This window comes from Triturus cristatus, chromosome 9 (assembly GCF_964204655.1).
Source record: "Triturus cristatus chromosome 9, aTriCri1.1, whole genome shotgun sequence".
Taxonomy (NCBI): Eukaryota; Metazoa; Chordata; class Amphibia; order Caudata; family Salamandridae; genus Triturus; species Triturus cristatus.
The window spans coordinates 933,159,657-933,181,284 of NC_140592.1; the positions used below are offsets into that span (position 1 = coordinate 933,159,657).

Here is a 21,628-nt window from a genome sequence, read left to right on the forward strand (position 1 = left end):
CTGTCTCCAACCCAGCTGTGAACACAGCCGGGTTGGAGAAATTGGAGAAAACATGTATGTTTGGCCAACCTAGGATGGTCGGCTAAACATACATGTGCACACCACCTGCCTGTCATGGCCTGGCCCGGCGCTGCCCCGCACACACCAGAGCCAATCACAGAAAAATAAAATGATTTTGCTTCATTATCATTTTATTTTTCTATGACTGACTCCGCCATTACGGAGGAGTCAACCCTGCTAAAGAACCTTATGCTGATGTATGCTGGAAAATACACACCTATATTAATTTGTACATTATACATTTAACATTCTTAACTTAGTGGGGTTTCACTCAAAGGGCCTGAATCTTTGTCCCTTGAAAACTGAATGTACTCATGTATTTTGCCTGACTTGCTTTCGTTGCAGGAATTCTCACACTCGCTTGTGTGAGAAATCGTACTTTCTTGTAATACTATTAGATACATTGCCTTGGACTGACTGGCAACCAGCGAGCACACAAGAACTCTATGGCCTACCAAAGGACTGTTGTGCTTTGTCATGAGTGTGGGACTTAATTGATGTTCTCATGAATGGTATGGGAATTTTTTTTCATCTTTCCAAAACTGTATAAAGTGCAATTTTAAAGACTTTTGAAACAAATAGAATGGGTTACTATTGGTGATGCAACCAAAGGGGAGTTGCCAACGGACTCTGGCAATTATAACTTATCATTGCCCTGGTTGAGGGTATGTCAGAATCGGCAGACCCAAGAACCATCTGGGGCAGATGACTTTGGACTTTTTTCCAGACCGCATGTCAAACTCCTTTGCTGTACTTTCTCTGCAGGTTCTTTGCAGAGCCTTCCTTTGGACTACAACTGGAACCTCTTTATCCATTTCTCCAAAAACCCAAAAACCCATTGCCCCTTAAATGGACTTTCAGAGACATTCGCCTTTGTCCCTTTAAATCTCCCTAAGTGTAGTTTAGATCGATACTGTGACACCTTGAAGACCCCTGACCGAGCAACTGCAATACTATTGCTAATATTCCTCGTACTCTTTTGCCTAATCCCTGTTGTTTTTTTTTAGGTTTGTACTATGAGCAGTTATGTGCCTTAGTTTCTATTAAAGAGGATTACACTGCTAAATGCCCAAGAAAGACCAAGCTAGACTGCAATCCCGAACATCAGATTTTAATGTTGCTATTCTGTATTGCGGCTACAGAGCCGCTCGTTTGTTTAATTCTCATTTGTGCATAAACATCTGTTGCTATGCTGTATCTATACAGTCTGATTTTGAGAGTAATTTACTTAAACCTTGTAATAAACATTCTTGACTTTGGCTACCGATTCCTGGTCCTCGTTGAGTAGCCAAATTGGTTGCACTGTTAATTAATTGAACAGACAAGAAATGTTAACTCTCCCTCCGCTCAGTGAGACGTAAAAAGTTCCATCGGAGGACCAAGATTAGCAAGTAAGTAAAGCAGCAGTAAATGATCCAGTACAGTAAGGGAGGTACAAATATCACCACCAGTGGAGCACAGTATCTCAAGATCTAATCAACTTGATCATTGCTCTTTCCCGCGCTAATGCCCGGATATTCGAAGTAGCCCCTCTTCTTCTAGCACCTTTAACGAAGCGATCATTGCCCTTTCCCACGCAAATGCCCTGATATTCGAAGTAGGTCCTCTTCTTCTAGCTCCTTTAACGAAGGGGCCATACATAAAAAAAAAACTTCTCTATGGTTTCAATGGCATTTTTAAATATAAACATTACATCTGTATGTATGGGCCTCGCTTACATTTGGCATCCACATAGTGACAGCGTCCTGACCCACACAATCCTTTCGGCCATGGTACAAAGAAAACATCACATTAAGACTTCCCCCCGCCCCCCCCACCTGTCTCCTCCATCCCCCTTCAATCTGTGACAGTTTACATGGGAAATTTAATACTATATTTAGTAGCAGGGATATTAGCCATATACCGCAATAACAACCAAATAACAAGATCTTGGAAGAATGTTTGGGGGATTGTTTGTAAGTTTTAGGCAGTAACCATATTGAATAATTTGTAAAACCCATTTGTCTGAGGTGATGTTGTTCCAGACAGGGAGAAATTGAGAGAGACGTCCCCCTACCGGAATGGAATGATCGAGGGGGGAGTGGGGGGGGGGGGGGGGGTAGCGGAAGGAAGTCACTGTTTGTTATTTGCGGGGGAAGTGCATGTGGAGTTGCCTCTGTCTCTTCCCTTACCATTGTTTCCTCTAAACCTCCTCTAAAATAGTCTCTTGATCAGGGCGATTGGTTGTTGCCCTTGTAAGAGGAGGGAGATTTTCTGTGGTAATATTTTTGGAGCCACCCCTGTAAAAGGAGCGCTGAAAGGAACCCCTACTGGCAGGTACTTTGAGACTTCAGTGTACGTCTTCATTTCTTCCAGCGAGGTGTCAACTGCTGGACCAAAGAGGTGTTCCTTATCAAAAGGTTGATTGATAATGGAGGTCTGTACCTCAGGTTTGAAACCTGAAATTCTCAACCATGCGTGTCTACGTAGCAGTACTCTGGTGTTTACTGCGCGCCCTGCTGTGTCTGCTGCATCTAATGTGCACTTGATGGAGGTATTGGTGATAAGTTTGCCCTCCTGGATAAGATCAATTGCCTTAGATTTATGCTCATCAGGCATAAATTGTATACGTTTTCAGCTCATCCTAATTAGCCCTATCGTATCTGGCTAGCAAAGCCTGAGCATTAGCGATGCGCCAGTGATTAGCTGCTTGTGAGGCTACCCTTTTGCCAGAAGCATCAATTAACTTGGACTCCTTATCAGGAGGAGGGGCCTCACCTGTGTTCTGTGAGTTAGCTGTCTTGCGAACATTAGAAAACCCAAGAGAGTCAAAGGGCAGCTGACCCTTGATGTCGGCAGGGTCAGTAGGTGCTTGCTTATATTTCTTCTCAACCCTGGGCGTGATGATTCTTGCCCTGACAGGATCTTTAAACACTTAATCTGTATGCTTAAGCATCCCCTTAAGCATTGGCAGTGTATGTGTAGTTTTCCGAGCGGAGCTTAAGGTCTCAAACAAGAAGTACGCCCCTAAAGCCCCCTTATGTAGTTCCACTCCATGGTAATGAGCAGCCCTATTAAGAAGCTCAATGTAGCCTATATTGTCATCAGATGGTGATGGCCTGGACGGGTATAAGTCAGAGTCAGTATCGGTGTGTGTATCAGTATCATAATCCTCCCATGGGTCAACATCTTGAGGCTTATCCTCATCTCCATCCCCATCATCCTGTGGGTCAGGTGATAGTGGTGGTGGTGAATTAGTGAGTGTGATGAGTAATTGAGGATTAGTAGGTGAAGGAGGTGGGACATAAGGTGGTGAAGGGTTTGTACCCACATTCCTTATCTTCAGGGGCATGTGGTGCTCATCCTGTTGGCCCAATTTCCTTTCTTCAGGCAATTTGGCATGAATATGTCTAGTATATGGGTTAATAACCAGTTCTTTTTGTTTTGGATCTGAAGGTGGAACATCGGACAGAGGCTATTATGTCGGAGTCTTTATCATTACTTGCAGTTTTTGGCATCGAGTTTCAGCTCTGAACTCTTCAGAGCCAAAGATTTAGGCTTCAACAAAGATGGAACGTGGACCAGGACGTGCTTGGATTTCAGTGCCGAGTATTTCGGCTCGGCGCCGGCATGGGGCCGGCTCGAGGCCGAGCCCGAAGACTTTTCTTTGTGTTTCGGCACCGGGCCCGCGGGCGGGGTGCTCAAAACTTTTTCTTGGTGCTGACCTTGGCCTGCAGGCAGAGGAAGGAGAGGAGCCTTTTTTGTCTCTGGTTGTTGGGGCAAGGGTGTTTCTGTACTCACAGAAGCCTGATCCAGTGTAACTTTCTCCTCTTCTTCCATGACAGAGTTGGCCTTGGACACGGAGGTATGTTCATCTTCCTTAGCTCCTAGAGCATACGTTTCTTCTCGGTCGGAATCTTCACTGAAGATGTCCGGTACGGAGCCGCCTTGGTGTTGCATCTCGTGACGTCAAGACCGATGGTCACGAAGCATCTTCTTTGATCAAAACGATCGGGACGCGTCACAGCCTTTCTTGTCGTGTTACGGGGACAAACAGAGTTTATACACTTTGTGCAGGTTGGTGCATAGAAACGTGGCATGACACCCGGGACAGAGCTTGAATTAAGTCCGTTCCATTGACAGCTAGCGAGCATGGCGCGGGTAGGCCCAACGGCCCTCCACGAGTTTCCTGATCGAAGACGTATGATTGGAAACTATACGCGAAGAATGGGACACGGGATCGAGAAACAATACCGTCGGGGGTAGTGGATTGCGCGTCGAAGGGAAGCCGAGAAACGGTGGTGAACCGATGCGCAGCAATTCACAGCTGAACCCTATGGCGGAAAAAAACAATCTAACAATGGAATCGATGCCCATGCGCACCATCACCGAAAGGAGTCACCTACCTCGTGACTGGAAAAGACTTAGTCGAACAAAAACAAAGTGCAAACATCCGGACCCAACACTAGATGGCAGGCTATGCACAGCATGTGATCTATAGCTCACATGCCTCGAACTCAAAGTTATCACATGAAGCAAGACAAGTAGATACCCATTTACTGGCTGATTTGTACAAAGTGAAACCAGAACAACTGGGTAAATTGAAGCTTTACAGCAACAAAATGTGTGAGCTTGGGTGAACAATTATTTAACCAAAATTCCTTTTTTTTCATTATTAAGGAATTTGACAATAAAAGACAAAGCTCTTCTTCGGAATATGGCCAATAATTTGGACCTTACATTTCTTAATGCCGACAAAGGTGGCGCATTGGTCGTCATGGATTCTAGTCATTACAGATGCAAACTGGAAGAACACGTCCAAGATTGTACAACTTATTCTGAAATTGACAAGGATCCGACCATTGAAATACAGTTAACTCTACAAGAGATCGTGGAGAAAGCAGTCCGTTGTGGCACCATTGGTGAGAAAGAACAAAAATTCTTCACTCAAAATTTTCCGTCACGACCTTCCTTAAGAATGTTGCCTAAAATACACAAAAATCTCATTGATCCACCCATGAGACCTATTGTGAACACCCGTGGTTCAGTACATGAACCCGTTGGTAAATATCTTGATCGACATCTTCAACCTTTTGTACACAACATGTCAACCTACGTAAGAGACACCACTCACTTTTTGAATATTATTCAAGAAACTAACATCAAATGGGATACCAATACTTTGTTCTGCACCATTGATGTAACTTCACTATACACTTCCATTCCACACGACCTCGGCATGGAAGCCATCGAATTTTTTCTGTTACAATCTTCTATCCCTGAAGACCTTAAAGTATTTTTACTTGAATTACTACACTTTACACTTTATCACAGCTATTTTTGTTACAACAACAGGTACTATCTTCAATTGAATGGGACATCGATGGGCAATTGTGCAGCCCCCAGCTATGCACAGTTGTTCATGCACAAGTTTGAGCTTGACCACATTCTCAACAACAGAGTGGAAATCACACATGTTATTATTCTTACGTTACATTGATGACATTTTTTTAATTTGGAAAGGTTCTGAACATCTACTAAAATCTGCTATTGAGGTTCTCAATGGGATCAATGATCGTTTGAAATTCACGTATAACATTCATAGTGATTCCATCAGCTATCTGGATGTACTGCTGTACATCAAGGAGGGTCGAATTGAGACTACTTTATACAGGAAGAGCACTGATAGGAATAATTTGTTACATTTTTCAAGCTTCCATCAGCCTTCTCTGAAGCAACACCTACCATATTCTCAATTTTTGAGAGTTAAAAGAATCATCTCTGAACCGACACAATTGCTACAAGAGAACTTGAACATGGAAAAACGTTTCATTGACCGAGGATATCCAAAAGAAACTTTAATTTCTACTTTGGAAAAGGTTCAAATCAAATCTAGATCTCAATTACTAAAGATTTGTGACACCAAGAAATCCACGTCACGTTCAGTTATAGTCACCAAATTTTCCACAGAGTGTTTCAACATTAAGAAAATCATTTTGAAACATTGGCCAATGTTACAGATAGAACCAGACTTCAAGGATATATTTCTGGAGAAATCACTCTTTGCATATGAGAGGAGTAAGAATTTGATGGAACTTTTGCATCCTCAACTTACCATTGATTCAGTTTCATCTTACAAAGGTACCATACCTTGTCATAACTGTGGGCATTGTAATAGCATCATCAGAGGAAATTCAACTCAACATCCCACACAAGGTTTTAACATCAAGCTACATGTCACAGCGACATGTGACTCAAAGAACCTTGTATACATGCTAAAATGCCCATGCGGCCTCGTATACATTGGCAAAACTGAGAGGAAAATAAAAGTGCGTCTAACAGAACATAAAAGTAACATTCGCAACAAAAACATCAAGTCAACGGTAGCGATGCACTTTTTATCCAAGAGTCACAACATCAGCCAATTGAGATTTTTGGTTTGTGAAATGGTTCCAATCAGAGAAAACAGAGACAACCGCAAATATCTTTTACAGAGAGAAACAGCATGGATTTATAAAATGAATGCCTTGGTCCCACACGGACTCAATGACCGCGTTGAACTCAGTTGCTTTTTGTAACTTTTGCTCTGTGTATTCTGGTCTCGTGAACTTATTTTGATCCTTGTGTCTATTTTACTACATTGGATTATCTGTATTGATTAGTGTTATTTCATGCAACTTTTCACAACTTCACTTCACTTATTATTATCTTCTTTTCCTTCATTACGTTTTTCTGTGGATCTTTCTTTTTTCAGCCTTCCATAACAAGAAATCTTTTTTTCTTAAATAACTTTATTTGTTTCCAACTTAGTTACATCGTTTTTCATTTATATTCTTCTCCTTTGCTTATCTTCCATTTATCTTCAGTACTTTTTATTATTTTTCAAACATTTTAACCTTTTGTTATTACTTTGTCATCTGTTTCATTAATCTCCGCATATACAGCATCTATGTCATTTCATGAATACCATCACAAGATGGCTGACCTTTTTTCCAATGTTATTTGGTCCTTTCTTACTTTTCATTACCCGGCTTGTGATATTTGAAGGCATGTCCTTTTTCACTTTCACTAACTGACCTACCCGTTGGAGCAGGATTGTAGCATACACGCTGACTTTCACCGTACGTTGTAACTTCGGTTACTTAGAATTTCTAATCTACCAGGTATGTCTCGCTATCACATGGTTTTATCTTTTTCATGCACCGGGGAACAGCACCGCTCCGTGGCTTAAGGTTCAACTAGTCACGAATCACACGCTTGACTTTACAGCACTTTTTTCTTTAAATCCTTGTTGCACCGTTCTTTTTAATCACATGAGGTTTTGGTTTGTTTTCTATAACTATTGCATACCTGATTTAACATTAATTTGTTCTTGATCCTCGCGGCACCGTTGTTTTAATTACCCCTCTTCATTTTTATTCTTTTCACAACAAATCGCCATCCTACAAGGTTTCGTTTTTGAATGGTTTCTTCTGTTACCTCACGTTCTTTGTAGTCACTCATCCTTTTTTGATCAGTTTCTAACTCACCAGATATTAATTTAATTATCTACATGACGCAACAGGTCGACACATCTCTCCTGTTTGTGTTTTTCTTAGGACTACTCCTGATGAAGGATTATGTAAAACCCGAAATGCATTGAGTATACTTTACGAGTCTTTGGCTTGATTGCTTTGATGAATTTTGTATCCCATGAATAAAACGAGGAACATGATAACAATGAACAACTCGTCAGTTTACCTTTGAGTTTGAACAGTGCTCATTCTGCAACTTTGTTGCATTTTCGGCTGTGCTTAGAGGGACACTACTCAACTCGATTAGTGCATTCTTTACTTTTTTTTCATTATCACATATAAAGCACTTTCAAATATGTGAGTGAAGAATACCAGCTGTACAAAAACCTACTGTGTTTGATTTAATAGGCTATAACGTTGCTCTATGATAATGTGGGTCATGTACAGGGTTTACCTGACAATTGTCTCATCTCTTAGTTCATGAATGGTTTAGGTTTAAAAATTACCCCTTTTAATAGGTACTTCTCAGTGCAGTGCTATAATAGGACATATTAATGTCAAAGTTTTCACATGTTAAACTAATATGCTTTTTTGAATTTTGATGATACTTTATTGTATTTTACATGACATCGGGGGCGACGCATCTGCCTTATGTGCCATTGGAGCGCAACTGGTCACCTCTGGCCTTTCTATACTTGGGAATCCAAGTTTCCATGCTTTGGATGATCTCAAGGAAAGCAATTTGGGACTGGCGGTTCGGTCTCTTAAGGCCAGTGTACAATCGTGCTGCTCCTTAAAATTCCCATGGAAGGCCTGCATCTCCTTATCCAAGATGATTATACTCCCCAGACTTATACTTTTTTTAAATCTTCCTGTCATGAAACTGCACTCATGGTTTAACCACTTGGATACCCTACTCCGAGAATTGATATGGGATGGAATGCACAACAGAGTCTCCCTAACAATACAACAGAGAGCCCCGAGAGATGGCGGCTTGGGTGCCCCTGATTTTGAATGATACTATTTGGCTGACCAGCTTCAGTGGTTGGCCCAGTGGGTAGATGACAGGGGCCTAGCGATGCTGGGTTCCATTGGGTTGGTTGGCAATCAGGGGCTTCTGATAGTGAAATCCTTGATTCGTAAGTGGCACTCCTCAATGAGGGGTGTTACTGAGAGTGGCACTACAATCCTGGCAGAGGTGGCTGAGGAGGTCTGCTGGGACCCCGTATATGCTCCAAACTTGCCGATGGTAGGGTTACCACATGGGGATCCTCCTTCTGCATTTACGAGCCAACAGGTATCAGGCTGGACGACGGCAGGCTTAATCATGGTGAGCGATTGCTTCCAGCTGAGAGAATTTATCCCCCAGATGATTTGCTGACACAGTGTGACATGCCCCCTGGCAAGTTCTTGAATTATCATGCTTTGGTGCGGATGTTTGCGGATTTGTGGTCTGAGAGCAGACGAGAGAAGGAACCCCACTTCATGCTTCAGACTCTGGTGACCTTGGGCTCTGCACGCCACCTAGTAAAGTGGCTTTATAGCGCACAACTAGATATTATCACGAAACCATTGGTGAGGATTCGGGAGAAGTGGGGAGCATTACTGGGCAGAGATCTTTCGGACTCTGAATGGGGTATGATCGAGGTGAGCCATAAGTGTATTTCTAGGAATACTATATTTAAATATGTCCAATTTAATTATGTAAATATGACCTATCTGAGCCCCCCCACCCCATAGACTACAAGTCGTGTATCGAGGAGGCCTGAGGACTTTCCAAAATGCATGGAGCCAGAGGCACTTAACAAGGTACTAGCCCGCTTGCTCCCGTACACACTGAAGGTGTGCCTCTTAGGATTGTTGGCAGACCCAAAGCGTGCAGAGTTGACATAAGATTTGTGGACCTGGCATTAGTTTTGGCAAGAAGCTGCATAGCAATGCAGTGGCAGGACGGGCTAAGCGATGGCGAATAGGGAAAGGAATGTGGACATATGGGCCAAAGCAGAGGAGCAAGCTCTGATTAGAGAAGGTGCATCGGGGATAAGATATCACCCTCTGGAGGGCCTTTGGCAGGGAGGAGCTTGGGATAGCATGAAAGATGGTAATAGGGGGAACCTGAGGGTGTCCCTCTTCAAGGTGGGAGTACTGCGGACTCCCCTAGAAGTGGTCTGAATGATCAATAGAAACCTGTTTGAATGTGAAGAATTGTCTTTAAGATGCCTTCCGTCTCCTCCTCTACCCCCAACATAAGGATACACATGTTCTGGGACCCTTCGAATCCTACAAATTAAAGTAGGTCCCTCTATGCTCCTATAGTGCTCAGACCCTTAGGACAGTTTTGCTATTGTTTTCTTTTGCCTTTTTATTTTTTTTAATTCTGTTTCTAGTAATTATGGCACTGATGGAACCAACAGTACAACTCCCATTTGTCAATATATGCATAGAGCGCTAAATGTTTATGACTCACAGTATTGTCATGAACACTATTTGACTATACTAGAATTCAGCATTATGAAAAATGTGGGATTCACCGCAACCTCTGTACCTTTGAGAATATATCACTATTATAATATGATCTTTGCTTACTCAGACGCCTAGATATGTCATTATCCATTTCATACTATCAGTTGAATCGCAGAAGCGTTGGAAATGTAATATGATACAATTAAATATGTGTCTCATGTATTGATTTTTGTTCTTAGAAATAGATATCTGTGGGAGGCAGAACAAACTTACCGAAGAAGGGCTAGCACTACCAGAGGGTTGGGTGAAGACTAAAGTAGCTGAAGCCTGAATTCGTATTAATCAAGCAAAACAATTTTTGGGGCTCTGCCGCATGGGGAACGCTGCACCAGAAGCATTAGATATGAGAGAACAGCGTGTTATAACACAAGGTCCAAAATGAACATGTTTCCCAAAGATCTTTCTATATGCTGTGCCTGAAAATATAATGTACCATTTAAAATTATTTAACTTACTCGTATTACATTTTTTCTGAAGCCCATTGTTTTTTTGCCACATCTCTGTGCTTTACAACCATTACATGATACTCTCATGTCCAATGTCCTACCTAACCAAGGAGTGGATAAGAAAAGGCCTGCACCTATTACATAGTTTTATACTTTGATTCAAATGGTATCGTTCTATACAAGTGATCAGAGTTAACTTCGTAAAAATGCTAAACCGTGTCCAACTTCTACAACATAAGAGATCTAGTGCACTGAGGAAAATATTACTACCAGGTTAAAAGGTTGGCTCATGAAGAAGTAATTAACTCAAGGCCAGAACATACAAGACTGGTAGTGGTAATGCCAAGTTCACAGGACATGTCAATGGACCCTACCTTCCCCCAGCTGCAGAGCAGGGTCCATGAGCTCCATCATATACTCCACATCAAGGAGCAGTTCGGTCACATTGCTGCGAGCGAGCACGTACATGAGCACGGGCAGGAAGTCATCTGCACCATAGGACTTGCCTGAAAACAAAGACAGGGTCAGCTAAATTAGGTACAATCTTTCACACACTTACTTATTACGCCCCAAGTCTATTAATGTACATATTGCTTTTTACATAGTGCAAACCTAGCTTGGGATTCATGTACATAGTAACATAGTAAGCACTGAAGCAATCGCTTGTGACTGGGTCAATTGTGTCAATTCTTACAAATAAGTCAAACAGATGCAGAGAAAACGTTTTTAGAGCTTCTGTAAATTTCAAAAGCATCATACCTACCAACTATACCACATTAATGTGTCAAGCACCCACAAAAGATGAGAAACCCCCGAAGGATCTCAGTGTTTGGCTGATTTTAGTCAATGCAAAAAGGCAGTGATCACCAAAAAAGTAGAAAGCAGATTTATTTCTTTTTGCTTTTTCCTCTGATGCTAAATAATGCACCTAAGCCAAGTGTATATTGGGTCTACATGCTCCAGATGTTTACAGAAGACCAGCCACTCAGCTGGCCTACTACAATGTTTGTTGCTAATTACCTTCCTCTTTCAAAAATACTCCCTCCGTATGTAGTCAGAGCTATACTGGAGCAAAGAAGCAGCTGAAATCCCCTCCAGAGTGAAGGAACGCAAGAAGGGAATCCTTAGCCCGACAAAAAGTCTGTGGCTGCTACCCACTTTCCAAATACCTGAAATGATTTACATTGGTCAATGTTTTATATTACTCTTCTATATTGGCTGCTCAGTTCTACTTAACCTATACTGTAAAGCACAGGTTATATGCAGATCTGTATGTGATTTAATTGTGAAATATTCCGATACAATCCAGAGCCTGGTCAGCTCTTCAAACATTTCAAATTGATACAGGATTAATTAGATTTTGGGGTCTAGGACTTGTTGCTTGACGCGTCTCTCAGTGACCAGCATACAGGACGGAGACACTGTCTTTAGACAAGATGGTCTGAGGAACTAATCTATATTCAATTTCCAAAATTTCTAACAACTGTTGCCAGGCTGTGACTTGTCTGCTGCACATCCATGCCATGTTTATTAAAAAATTTAAGTAAACTGGTGAAACACTAAAGGAATAAGAAGTGATGAGAAATGGGAACAGAGACAGTTTGGTCAACATCCAAGGTATACGTAGAACGGAGCTATTCCATCAGCCACACTCCTCTGTTCTCGCTTCTGACCACCATTCGTCCCCTTAATTATTGGCTTGAGCAAAGCCCACTAGGGAGTCAGCTCCGCATTCTGTGACCAGACCACGTGTGTGGTGTCTGGTGAAGCTTCCTTTGCCTCCCTAAATCCGCTGCAAGTCATATCATTTAAAGTGCACTGGGCATTTTCACAATGGTACCTTGAATTTATGCAGCAGTCTTAAGCCAACATTTGCTCCAACTTACTGTTACACAGTGTATATTAGTAGTGGCTGTTGTAACAAATGTAATTACAAAATAGTACAGCACTGTTGCAAAGTTGCCCAGAATCACTGTAATACTCCCAACATTGTCGCAATTTATGTGATCTAGCCGGGTGTCCTTGCTTCACAAATTCCTTTTGAAGTCAACCTCTTTCTGTGCAAAATAGAATTCAGTATCAGGCTCCAAAAACTGTTAAGTCATCATCCTTCCCCAAGAACAAAACCATCTCCCCATGTCAAGGACACTGCGCTGCAATTATGGACAAGGTACTCTGGAACTCTTACTAGTACCTCCACACTCTAGGTCCAAATCTCTCCTTTATATTGGCAGTAAGAAAGGATACATTAAGTATAAATGACTAAATCAATCATTAAAACGTTAATCAAGAAACATTTTACGTGTACGAAAAAAACAAGCATGCACAAAGCTCTGGCTGAAGGCTTATTGGCTTTAGATATGCATGTTTCCTTCCTTTTGTATACTTTACCATTCTATGATGTCCCCCTCTGTGTGCAGATGCACGGACAGCCATCTTCGGAAGGTTTTTGTAAAACTTTATCCATAAATATTTAAAGACATCAGCCTTACATCCCAATACATTCACAAGCACAGCAGTGCCTTTGTAATATGTTTTTACAAAAATCATTAAATATGGCAAATCAAGTGTGCGCACAAATGTGCATGGGTGGTCATCTTGGAATGATTTTTGAAAACCTTTATTACAAAAATCAATCCAAATAGCTGCCATGTGTATGCATGAGCAGTTCTGGGGATGCACGAGCAGACATCTTTGAATGGGTTTTGTAATAATGTTTTGCAAAAATCGTCATCCATTAGTCTGCACTTCCAGGCAGCCTCCTTGGAAGAGTTTACAAAAGCCATTTCCAAGATGGCCATCACTTGCAGGGCTCATGTGGGATGTTATACACTGCAGAAAGCCACAAGCGACTATTAGCCGCTCTGCAAAGCTGTCAGGCCCTTGAAAAATAAACACTGTATTAAACAAAATGTTTATGGAAAACAAAATTGACCCACCAGTCGCTGTCTTTGAAGGCAACTACCTTTTAGGCTGATGTGCCCTTTGTGCACAAGCAGAAGGCTGGCACACACAGTGTAGGGAGCCAATGGCTGAAGACGGCTGACCTATTTGCTAGCTGTATATTGTGTTGAGTGGATGACACTACACCAGACCAATGAAGAGGGCTGACCGAAAGTTTCATTTTTGTAAATGCATGCACTTTGAAGGATTTGATTTTAGAAAAAAAAACGGTTTTAGCTCATGCATACATCTCTTATAGGTTCAAAAATGGCAACTCATCCAAGATGTGAAGCATCAGTGGGAACCCCATGGTTTGAAATATCTGTGTGGACTCTGACACTGAATTAACATTCTGTTTGTAAAGAAAAGGACAGAAGAATCTTCCATTTCATGGCGTCTTTCAGAAAGTACGCCAATCACAATCCCACAAATACAAAAGACGAAAAATCCCACATGAGTTTCCAATACACCCAACATACCAGAACCAGTATTATGACCTGGATTTCTGTTTAACACCAGTGCTGGGCAAACCCAATTATGTGTCATAATTAGCATTTTCCTTGCCACATACATATATGACACCTGAAATGATCCCAGTGACCACTGGCAGAAAGAGAATAAGGTAATATTAGTGAAAAATCATAAAATATTGCTGATACTTCAGCAACTGGTGGTAGAAGCACTGGAAATACACGTTTGAAAACTTTTATTGAGAACCGAACGCTCTTAAGAGTTGATATCTAAATGATTTTTGCTCTTGCGTGATTGAAACGCTTGAAATTTCATAAACAGTACAGTATTTAACTTCTTGTAAAGGCGGAGGGGAACACAGCCTAGCCATAAAGTTCTATAAACAATCCTCAACTATGCTTATACCAATACTATGTAAATTCATTTTATAGCCAAAAGTAACATTAATCTGTCTGGGAGTTATATTACTATAGTAGTTTGTCTAATAAAAAACTGAAGTTACTTGAGGCACATCTTATACATGATTCTCCACCTTTTCTGTAATAACAGCCACTTAAGTTCAATGAAAATCAAAACTTGCAATGGTTTAGTGACTACATTAGACAAGATTCTATTAGTGGTCACTAAAACGCAAGATTACTGGCAGTAATCACTCTAGTGAATCAGGCACTGTTGCCAGTAGTAATGTAAAAAAGACTTTATTAATGTGGAATTCCTCTGTAAGGGTAATATATAAAAGCTGTAACATCAATGCCCCTGGCACCAAGTTAATAACATTAGTAATAGGCCTAGCCAACACTGCTTGATTTAGCACTTAAATATCATCTTTATATATATTTTAGAAATTAAAAACAAAATCTCCAAACATCAGCTATGAGTTCTGATAATACGTACTTTTTCATCTCGCATACACTCTTTTCAATTAGTCATACATATATTTACTCAACCAAGCAAACACTTTTAATTCAGTAGGCTGGGCTGCCCACAGGAGAGCCACTAACAGGGAGATCAAGAGCTACATGTAAGTAACAAATGAATTGTTGGAGAAGCCTGCCTTACATTATTCTATCGCTCTTGATTTTTGTGGTATGTCTAGTTCAAGATGGTAAGGGTACTAAACCCTGTGATATAGCATCTCACGCAATAGAGCCTAATTGGACTACACCCAAGCTGGAGCTGAAGAGCATTCTCTGACTCTTGTGGATGCAGAGAAAGCTTCTGAGATGATGGTGTGGCTGTATCTTAGGGTCCTTCTATCTCATATTGGAAATGCCTGATCATTATATTTAAGTGGTTCAGTCTCTCCATATATCTTCTACAGCTCACATTTGCCTTATGGTTAAGCAATAATAACCCAAATATAAGAATAGAATGGGGTGCTTAGAAAGGTCCCACCCCCTATGACTCGCACACTTTTTTGCTAAGATACTTTGTAATTCTGATATCCCTTATATGATATTTTGTTGGGTATCAGTAAATTTGTCAGCGTATTCCAATGATGTATCAATTTATACTTTGGATCCTCATAAGGTCGTACCACATATACGGAAGTGGCATGTGCTTTAGGATACATCCATGACCAGCTGAAAACGCAAGTGGTGAGGACTCCAGGGACTGGGGAGAATGTTACGGGTTAGACACCGCAAGCAGAAGCCATTTTCTCGGGGTGAAAATATAATCTCAGGTTAAGGTAACGGTTTGCTCTAATTACGACCTTCGTTAGAAACAAAGCATTTCATTATCAAAATGGTGGTAGTAAATGCCAGCATCTCTAGTAGGTTGCTACAGTATAAACAGAATTCAAGTATCATCAAAGGTGCTCCGCTTGTTTCTTGCAATCCTGCTGAATATCCCAGACGTATTTGTCAAAAGTCTGAAATAGGAAATTTCAGTTTTGCATGGAAATACCATAAGTCCAGCTAGGCTTTAGGAATTTAAGGCTACCGCTTACCCAGATAAGCTGGCCTGTCCAAAGCTTTAAACTTTATTATTGAGCAGCATAAGCCCTGCAAAAGAACCTTTTGATACATGGTGGTGCAGAAAAACATCCCTTTTGCTCTTTCTATTTTAGTGGCTCACCACGTTATTTCTCTTGATTACACTGAAGAAGGTTATATTTAAGATATGAAAGACATTCTCAATTTTTTTCCAGAGAGATATGATAGACATCTCAATTTTTTTTCCAGGAGTACCCTTCATACGGGCGACCGAGATAAGAAGTGTTGCATTCCAACAAAATTGCAAGATTAATTCGTCCTTAATGTGTTGGTTGAGCAGTCTATATGATATCCAGTCCCGTGATAATATGTTGGACCACGTGACAATATGTGGAATGGGGTGATGGCATTTCTGATTTCCACAACCAGCAAAACGTGTTTATACCTGATGGTCTCCACCAAGTTTACAGCTTACAGACATGGTGATAGCCTGTGACTCATGGGGAAAAGGACAGACAGCAACCAACCTTAGGATACCAGGAAATTAAAGTAGAATTTGATAAAATGAAAAGAAGTCACCTATTGATATATCACATCAGCTAGTGTGCGAGTTCTCATGAAAAGCTCTGGATTGTAACCTGGCCTGCACTGGAGACCAATAAAGATTCACTGGTATAGTATTATGCAGTGCAGAATCTAGTCATTTATATACTTTTTTTGATCCTGTTGCACAAAGAATTGTCATTATTAAAAGAGCCAAATTGAGAATTTAACAATTTCTCACATATTCCAAAACATATAAAGTATGCCACATGCAGAAATTATGAATGATGAAAAATGCACACGCTGTTCCATTTAATATTCAAATGGTTCAATGACACACTTGTCCCTACATATGGTCTCATCATATACCGCCCTTTCATTAAGGAGGTAAGAGGAAGTTTGAGTGTAGTTCGATCTGGAGCGTAAGAGAGCAAATTTTCAATGGGAAATACACTAAAGGAAATTTTCAGCTTAGTAGGGCAATCTCACCACTGGAAACATCATTGCAAGCTCCAAATACCAACTCTCTAATCAGAAGAGTTAAGATAGCACTGCTCCTGGGTTTAATGGGATGAGGTGCAACGTGGAGGAGTTAAGGGTTCGGGTTAGTGAGGTGGACTAGACTTGCCTCCAAAGAGCCAATTCTGAAATGTGAAAACAAAAGTCAGCTTAGCTTATGTTAGGGATGCTCTATATTGATCATAGTTGATCCTCGAGAACCAAAGCCATGCCCTATTTTTAGGATAGCCATATAAAACAAATGTTCATTTTGTGAATTTTATTTTAAATTGACTCATGTACACGTTGCACCATTGTTCAAGTAGTCGTTGACTAATGTAGGATATTCCTGGTCTAAATATGAACCTCAATGAAGATACAATGACTTCGATTTTCCTCTCTGATCCAAAGAAATGGTAAAGGTGGGCGACGCATCAACTGTCGAATACATATGCAAACTTCATGGATAAAGTTTTAAATACGGACAGTGTTATGTTACGGAATTTTTTAAGCGCAGCGGTTATCCATAGGTGTCTTGGCAGAGCAGCAGATGAAAGATTATATGTCAAAAAGCCAGGTCTTCAGACCCCTCCTAAAGTCTTGAAGATCAGTGGCATTTCTCAAGTGAAATGGGAGGTCATTCCAGGCTTTGGCTGCCCCGAAGATGAAGCCTCGGCCTCCCCAAGTTGCCTTTTTTATAACTGAAACTGTAACCAACCTGGCCCCAAGGGAACAAAGATTTATTTTTGGTATATACCACTTAAATTGTAGTTGTAGGTACTCTAGTCCTATTCCTTGAAGTGCCTTAAATACGGTACACAGCAATTTAAAACGGACCCGATCCTTACTGGGAGCCAGTGCAGTTTTTTGATTCCCTTGGAAATTGAATCATACTTCGGCGTACCCGTAAGTAACCTGGCCGCAGCGTTTTGCAGCCTTTGGAGTTTATTCATAAGAAGTTCCTGGAGGTTCAAATATAGACCGTTACAGTAATCCAGTCCGGATAAGACTAGCGCGGTAACCACTGTTTGCCGACTGTCCGATGGTAGATATGGTAGTATTTTCTTCACAGTTTTGAGTACATACGCCGTGGAAGATGAGACTTTATTGACTTGATCACCGAAGGTCAGTCTATCATCCACAAGTACTCCCAGGTTTCTCACTTTTTTCACAGAAGTAGGAAGAGAGCCCATGGAAGACGGCCACCAGTTTGGATTCCAAAAATTGGCGTCATTTCCAAACAATATGACCTCAGTCTTGCCTGAATTGAACTTTAGGCAATTTTCAGCCATCCAGCCGCCTACGGATAACATACAATCCTGGAAACGTTTCTCAAATCCCCTCTCCTCACCTGGAAGCAGAGACACCACAATTTGGGTGTCATCCACATAGGAGGTGAGACCAAAGCCAAACGCACTAATGATCGGAGCCAAGGAAGAAACGTATGCATTAAATAATGTTGGGCTCAACGAAGACCCCTGCGGAACTCCACAGGGCAACTTGAAAGTCTTTGAGTGGTAATCATCCATGGATACAATTTGTACACTGTCTGTTCGGAATGATTGTAAAAGTTTCCAGGCTTTCTCCTGGATCCCACATGCCCTTAAACGGTCCATCAAGAGATCATGATGGACTGTATGTATCAAAGGCTGCGGACAGATCCAGTAGGATCAAGGCGGCCTTCCCACCTTGATCCACAGCTCTCCTAATCTCTTCAGTATCCTTAATGAGAGCCAACTCCATGCTATGGCCCTCCCTAAAGCCAAATTGGGTAGGGACCAGGACTTGGGTCTCTCGAAGGAAGGCACTAAGTTGCCAGTTAATCGCTCTTTCAATCATTTTGGCAGGGAGGGGACGGAAACTGTTTGGATCCATTGGGTCAAGGCTGCGCTTTTTTAGAAGAGGTAAGAAGCCTCCTTCCAAGGTTTAGGGAAGTGTCCCGTTTCACTCATGGCATTAAAAATAGGCGTAAGTGCAAGGGTCACTGGTTCTATGGCTAGTTTAGCTACTGCCACCGGACACGGGTCGAACGGTAAACCCGATCTTGTTGCCATAAGCATACTATGAGTGTTGTCCAATGATAGTGGCTCAAACTTAACAAGGGTATGGGGGGACACACTAGGAGGCTCATATTCCTCCTCCATTGAGGCACACCCTGTTGCACTTTGGCCGTTGAACACCGAAAAATATAACCTCAACTTTATTTTGGAAAAAACTAGTGATATTTTCGCAAAGTTCCTGACTAGACTGAACTTTAGGAGATTGAGGTTGCGCCAAGCTGGAGACAGTGCTTAGTCACTCATTATCATGGTGATAAAAAGTAGAGCAATTTGGATTGAGCAATAATTAAATATTTAACTTTTCTTGTATTTTAATAAATGTGTTATATTTGTAGTATTATAATTATATCAAATCAATCAAGATTTCCCACGATAATTCCAATTCATGCACTTAAGAACACCACACTGCAGAACTTCGAATCACCCAACATTCAATAAAATATAAAGTTACTCAGTGTAAAACAATCTGATTTTTGCAATGTAGAGTCAGAGAGTTACAAATTATTACAAGTGAAGTATTTCTGTGGTGGAGTAAAAAAAAAAAAAATCAAAAACAATGGTACAGGAAGGGCCATTTCGGTCCACCGACCACAAGGCCACTACCTCCAGATCACCAGCGGGTACAAAGCTACACCTCATGCTGGTTGTAGGGATGCCAAAGAAACTGCCAGGGACATTACAAACATTCAAAGCAGTGTAGTGAGGGTTGTCACTCAAAGAGAATGGTACACAGCACTACTGCAGTACATTGGTTTGTCTAATTAGCTTCTAAGAGAAATCCATTCCCTCTCATAACACAGACCCAGCCAATGTCAACAATCCAATCGGAAACCCCAAACTTGCCTTTTTCTTTGAGGAGTAAAGTCGCTCCAGCCCCGGAGTGTTTTTTTTTTCAGCTCACGCCATGCTAGTAGTATTTGTTGGCTGATAACATAACATTGTTCCTCTGGTGTGTTAACTTGCCTTCATAGATTTACTGATCATCTTCAATAACCTTACAGGTCACAACAATTGTCATAAAGCAACACTGTGATATTGTATTTATGCAAACATAAAATGTACAATTGCCGATTTCAGTTGATTTAGTAGAAATGAGCATTACCTGTATGCCCCACAGACATGGAATCATAGATTAGTTTGCAGGACTTTAGCAGGATGGTGATTTTCTTCTCAGGCGAGTATGCCTTGTGCATGGCAGCAAATTTGTTGAGGATCTTGTCCATTACGACCACTTCCGGTACACTGGTGGTCACTCCAAGCTCAGTGGTGGTCGTGCCCTGTATGACCATCTGATTCTCCGTTAGCAGCCGCAATGCACCGTCGGTGGTGTGGATGGCAGAGAGGTGCGACTCTATGGCTTCCTTCAAGGGTTTCAGGACACATTTGCAAAGGGCTGCCTCAGCGATGATCTCTGGAGCGAGGAAGCAAACAGAGTAGTCAGTGCCAACGACCATGTTTGTTGATGCACAAGAACCCAAAATCCCATTGGTGTGGTTGTTGTAGGAATGGCAGCCACTTCATAGAGGCAACTGCAGGCAACTGCCGTACAGCGCAATCAACAGGGCCTCTTGGGAACATATTACAACAAACAGAACCAGAAATGTCCTTGATGCTTAGCTAGGGCTCTGCCAATGCTTGCACCAGAGCTGACCCCAGGGCATTTGGAACACCATGGATGTCTCTAAAGGGTCACTTTTCAAGTTCTACCTTTGATTATAATGAATTTGATGTCAGATTAAGATTGTGAGTGTCATAAATCTCCCATTTCCTGTCTGCTCAAGACATACATGCAAACATGATTTCCAGCGTTTTCCGTGCTTACAATTCTTGCTCTGTTTTAGGCATTTTTCAATTAAGTCACACTTTCTGCACCTTTCACATGTAAGTCAATGAATTGGTCCATTGATTTGTTGAACAATAACTAAGAGATGAAATGAAGTCTAAGGACAATGGACTCTTCGAGTCTCAATAAATGAAGTTGGAAATCGCAAAGACCTGGATGGCAAAGAAATATTAACTTGCTTCAAAAACTGCATGTTGCAGAGCACAGAACCATTAGACACACGAACGGGCTTTCTACCAAGATCCCCTACTCGGGAAACTGAGTCTACAGAGCCTTTTGCATTTCCCTCTGATAAATATATCATGCAGACATTATAAGTAGTACTTTTTTTATACTGCTCAGATTCCAAGCACTATCCCAGTACACTGGATTTCTGTAGCTAACACCAACCTACTCTTTCCTCTAAAGATCAGGTTTCAAAATACATATTACTTGGTTGTAACTCTACCATCATGTTCGATTGGTCTTTTTCATATTACTGCTTTCCAAAAAGGATTCTATTTTTGTCATTAGTGTAATCAAGAATGGAGGCAAACACTGTGTGACACTAGTTTTCAAACTATGAGAGAACAGGACACCAAGCTCTAGAAATGATGACCCTTATCACCCTTTGTAGGCATGTATGCATTTACTTTTTTAGATAATTCACCCCTCACTGACAATGGCAAGTAAACTCAAATACTCTATTCTGATCTTACCACCTTGGAGATTGTGGAACGATCTTTTGCACCTTAATTTTGCAAAGAATGTAGATATACACTATACATATTGTAGGCGATTAGAGTAACTTTTTAGCCCTATGATCTACTTT

The 21,628-nt window shown here is 41.2% G+C and overlaps 1 protein-coding gene across 4 annotated transcripts in view; it reads right to left on the bottom strand.

Annotated features, from left to right (window-relative positions):
* RIN3 (Ras and Rab interactor 3) overlaps nucleotides 1-21,628 on the bottom strand; it is a 477,167-nt gene that overhangs the window by 58,861 nt on the left and 396,678 nt on the right. For all 4 annotated transcript variants that reach the window (XM_085626503.1, XM_085626504.1, XM_085626501.1 and 1 more), the window contains 2 exons: nucleotides 20,077-20,385; nucleotides 10,897-11,028 (listed from right to left, as the gene is read on the bottom strand). In XM_085626503.1, the coding sequence (XP_085482629.1) occupies nucleotides 10,897-11,028; nucleotides 20,077-20,385 (441 nt within the window). The remainder of the gene's footprint in view (nucleotides 1-10,896; nucleotides 11,029-20,076; nucleotides 20,386-21,628) is intronic.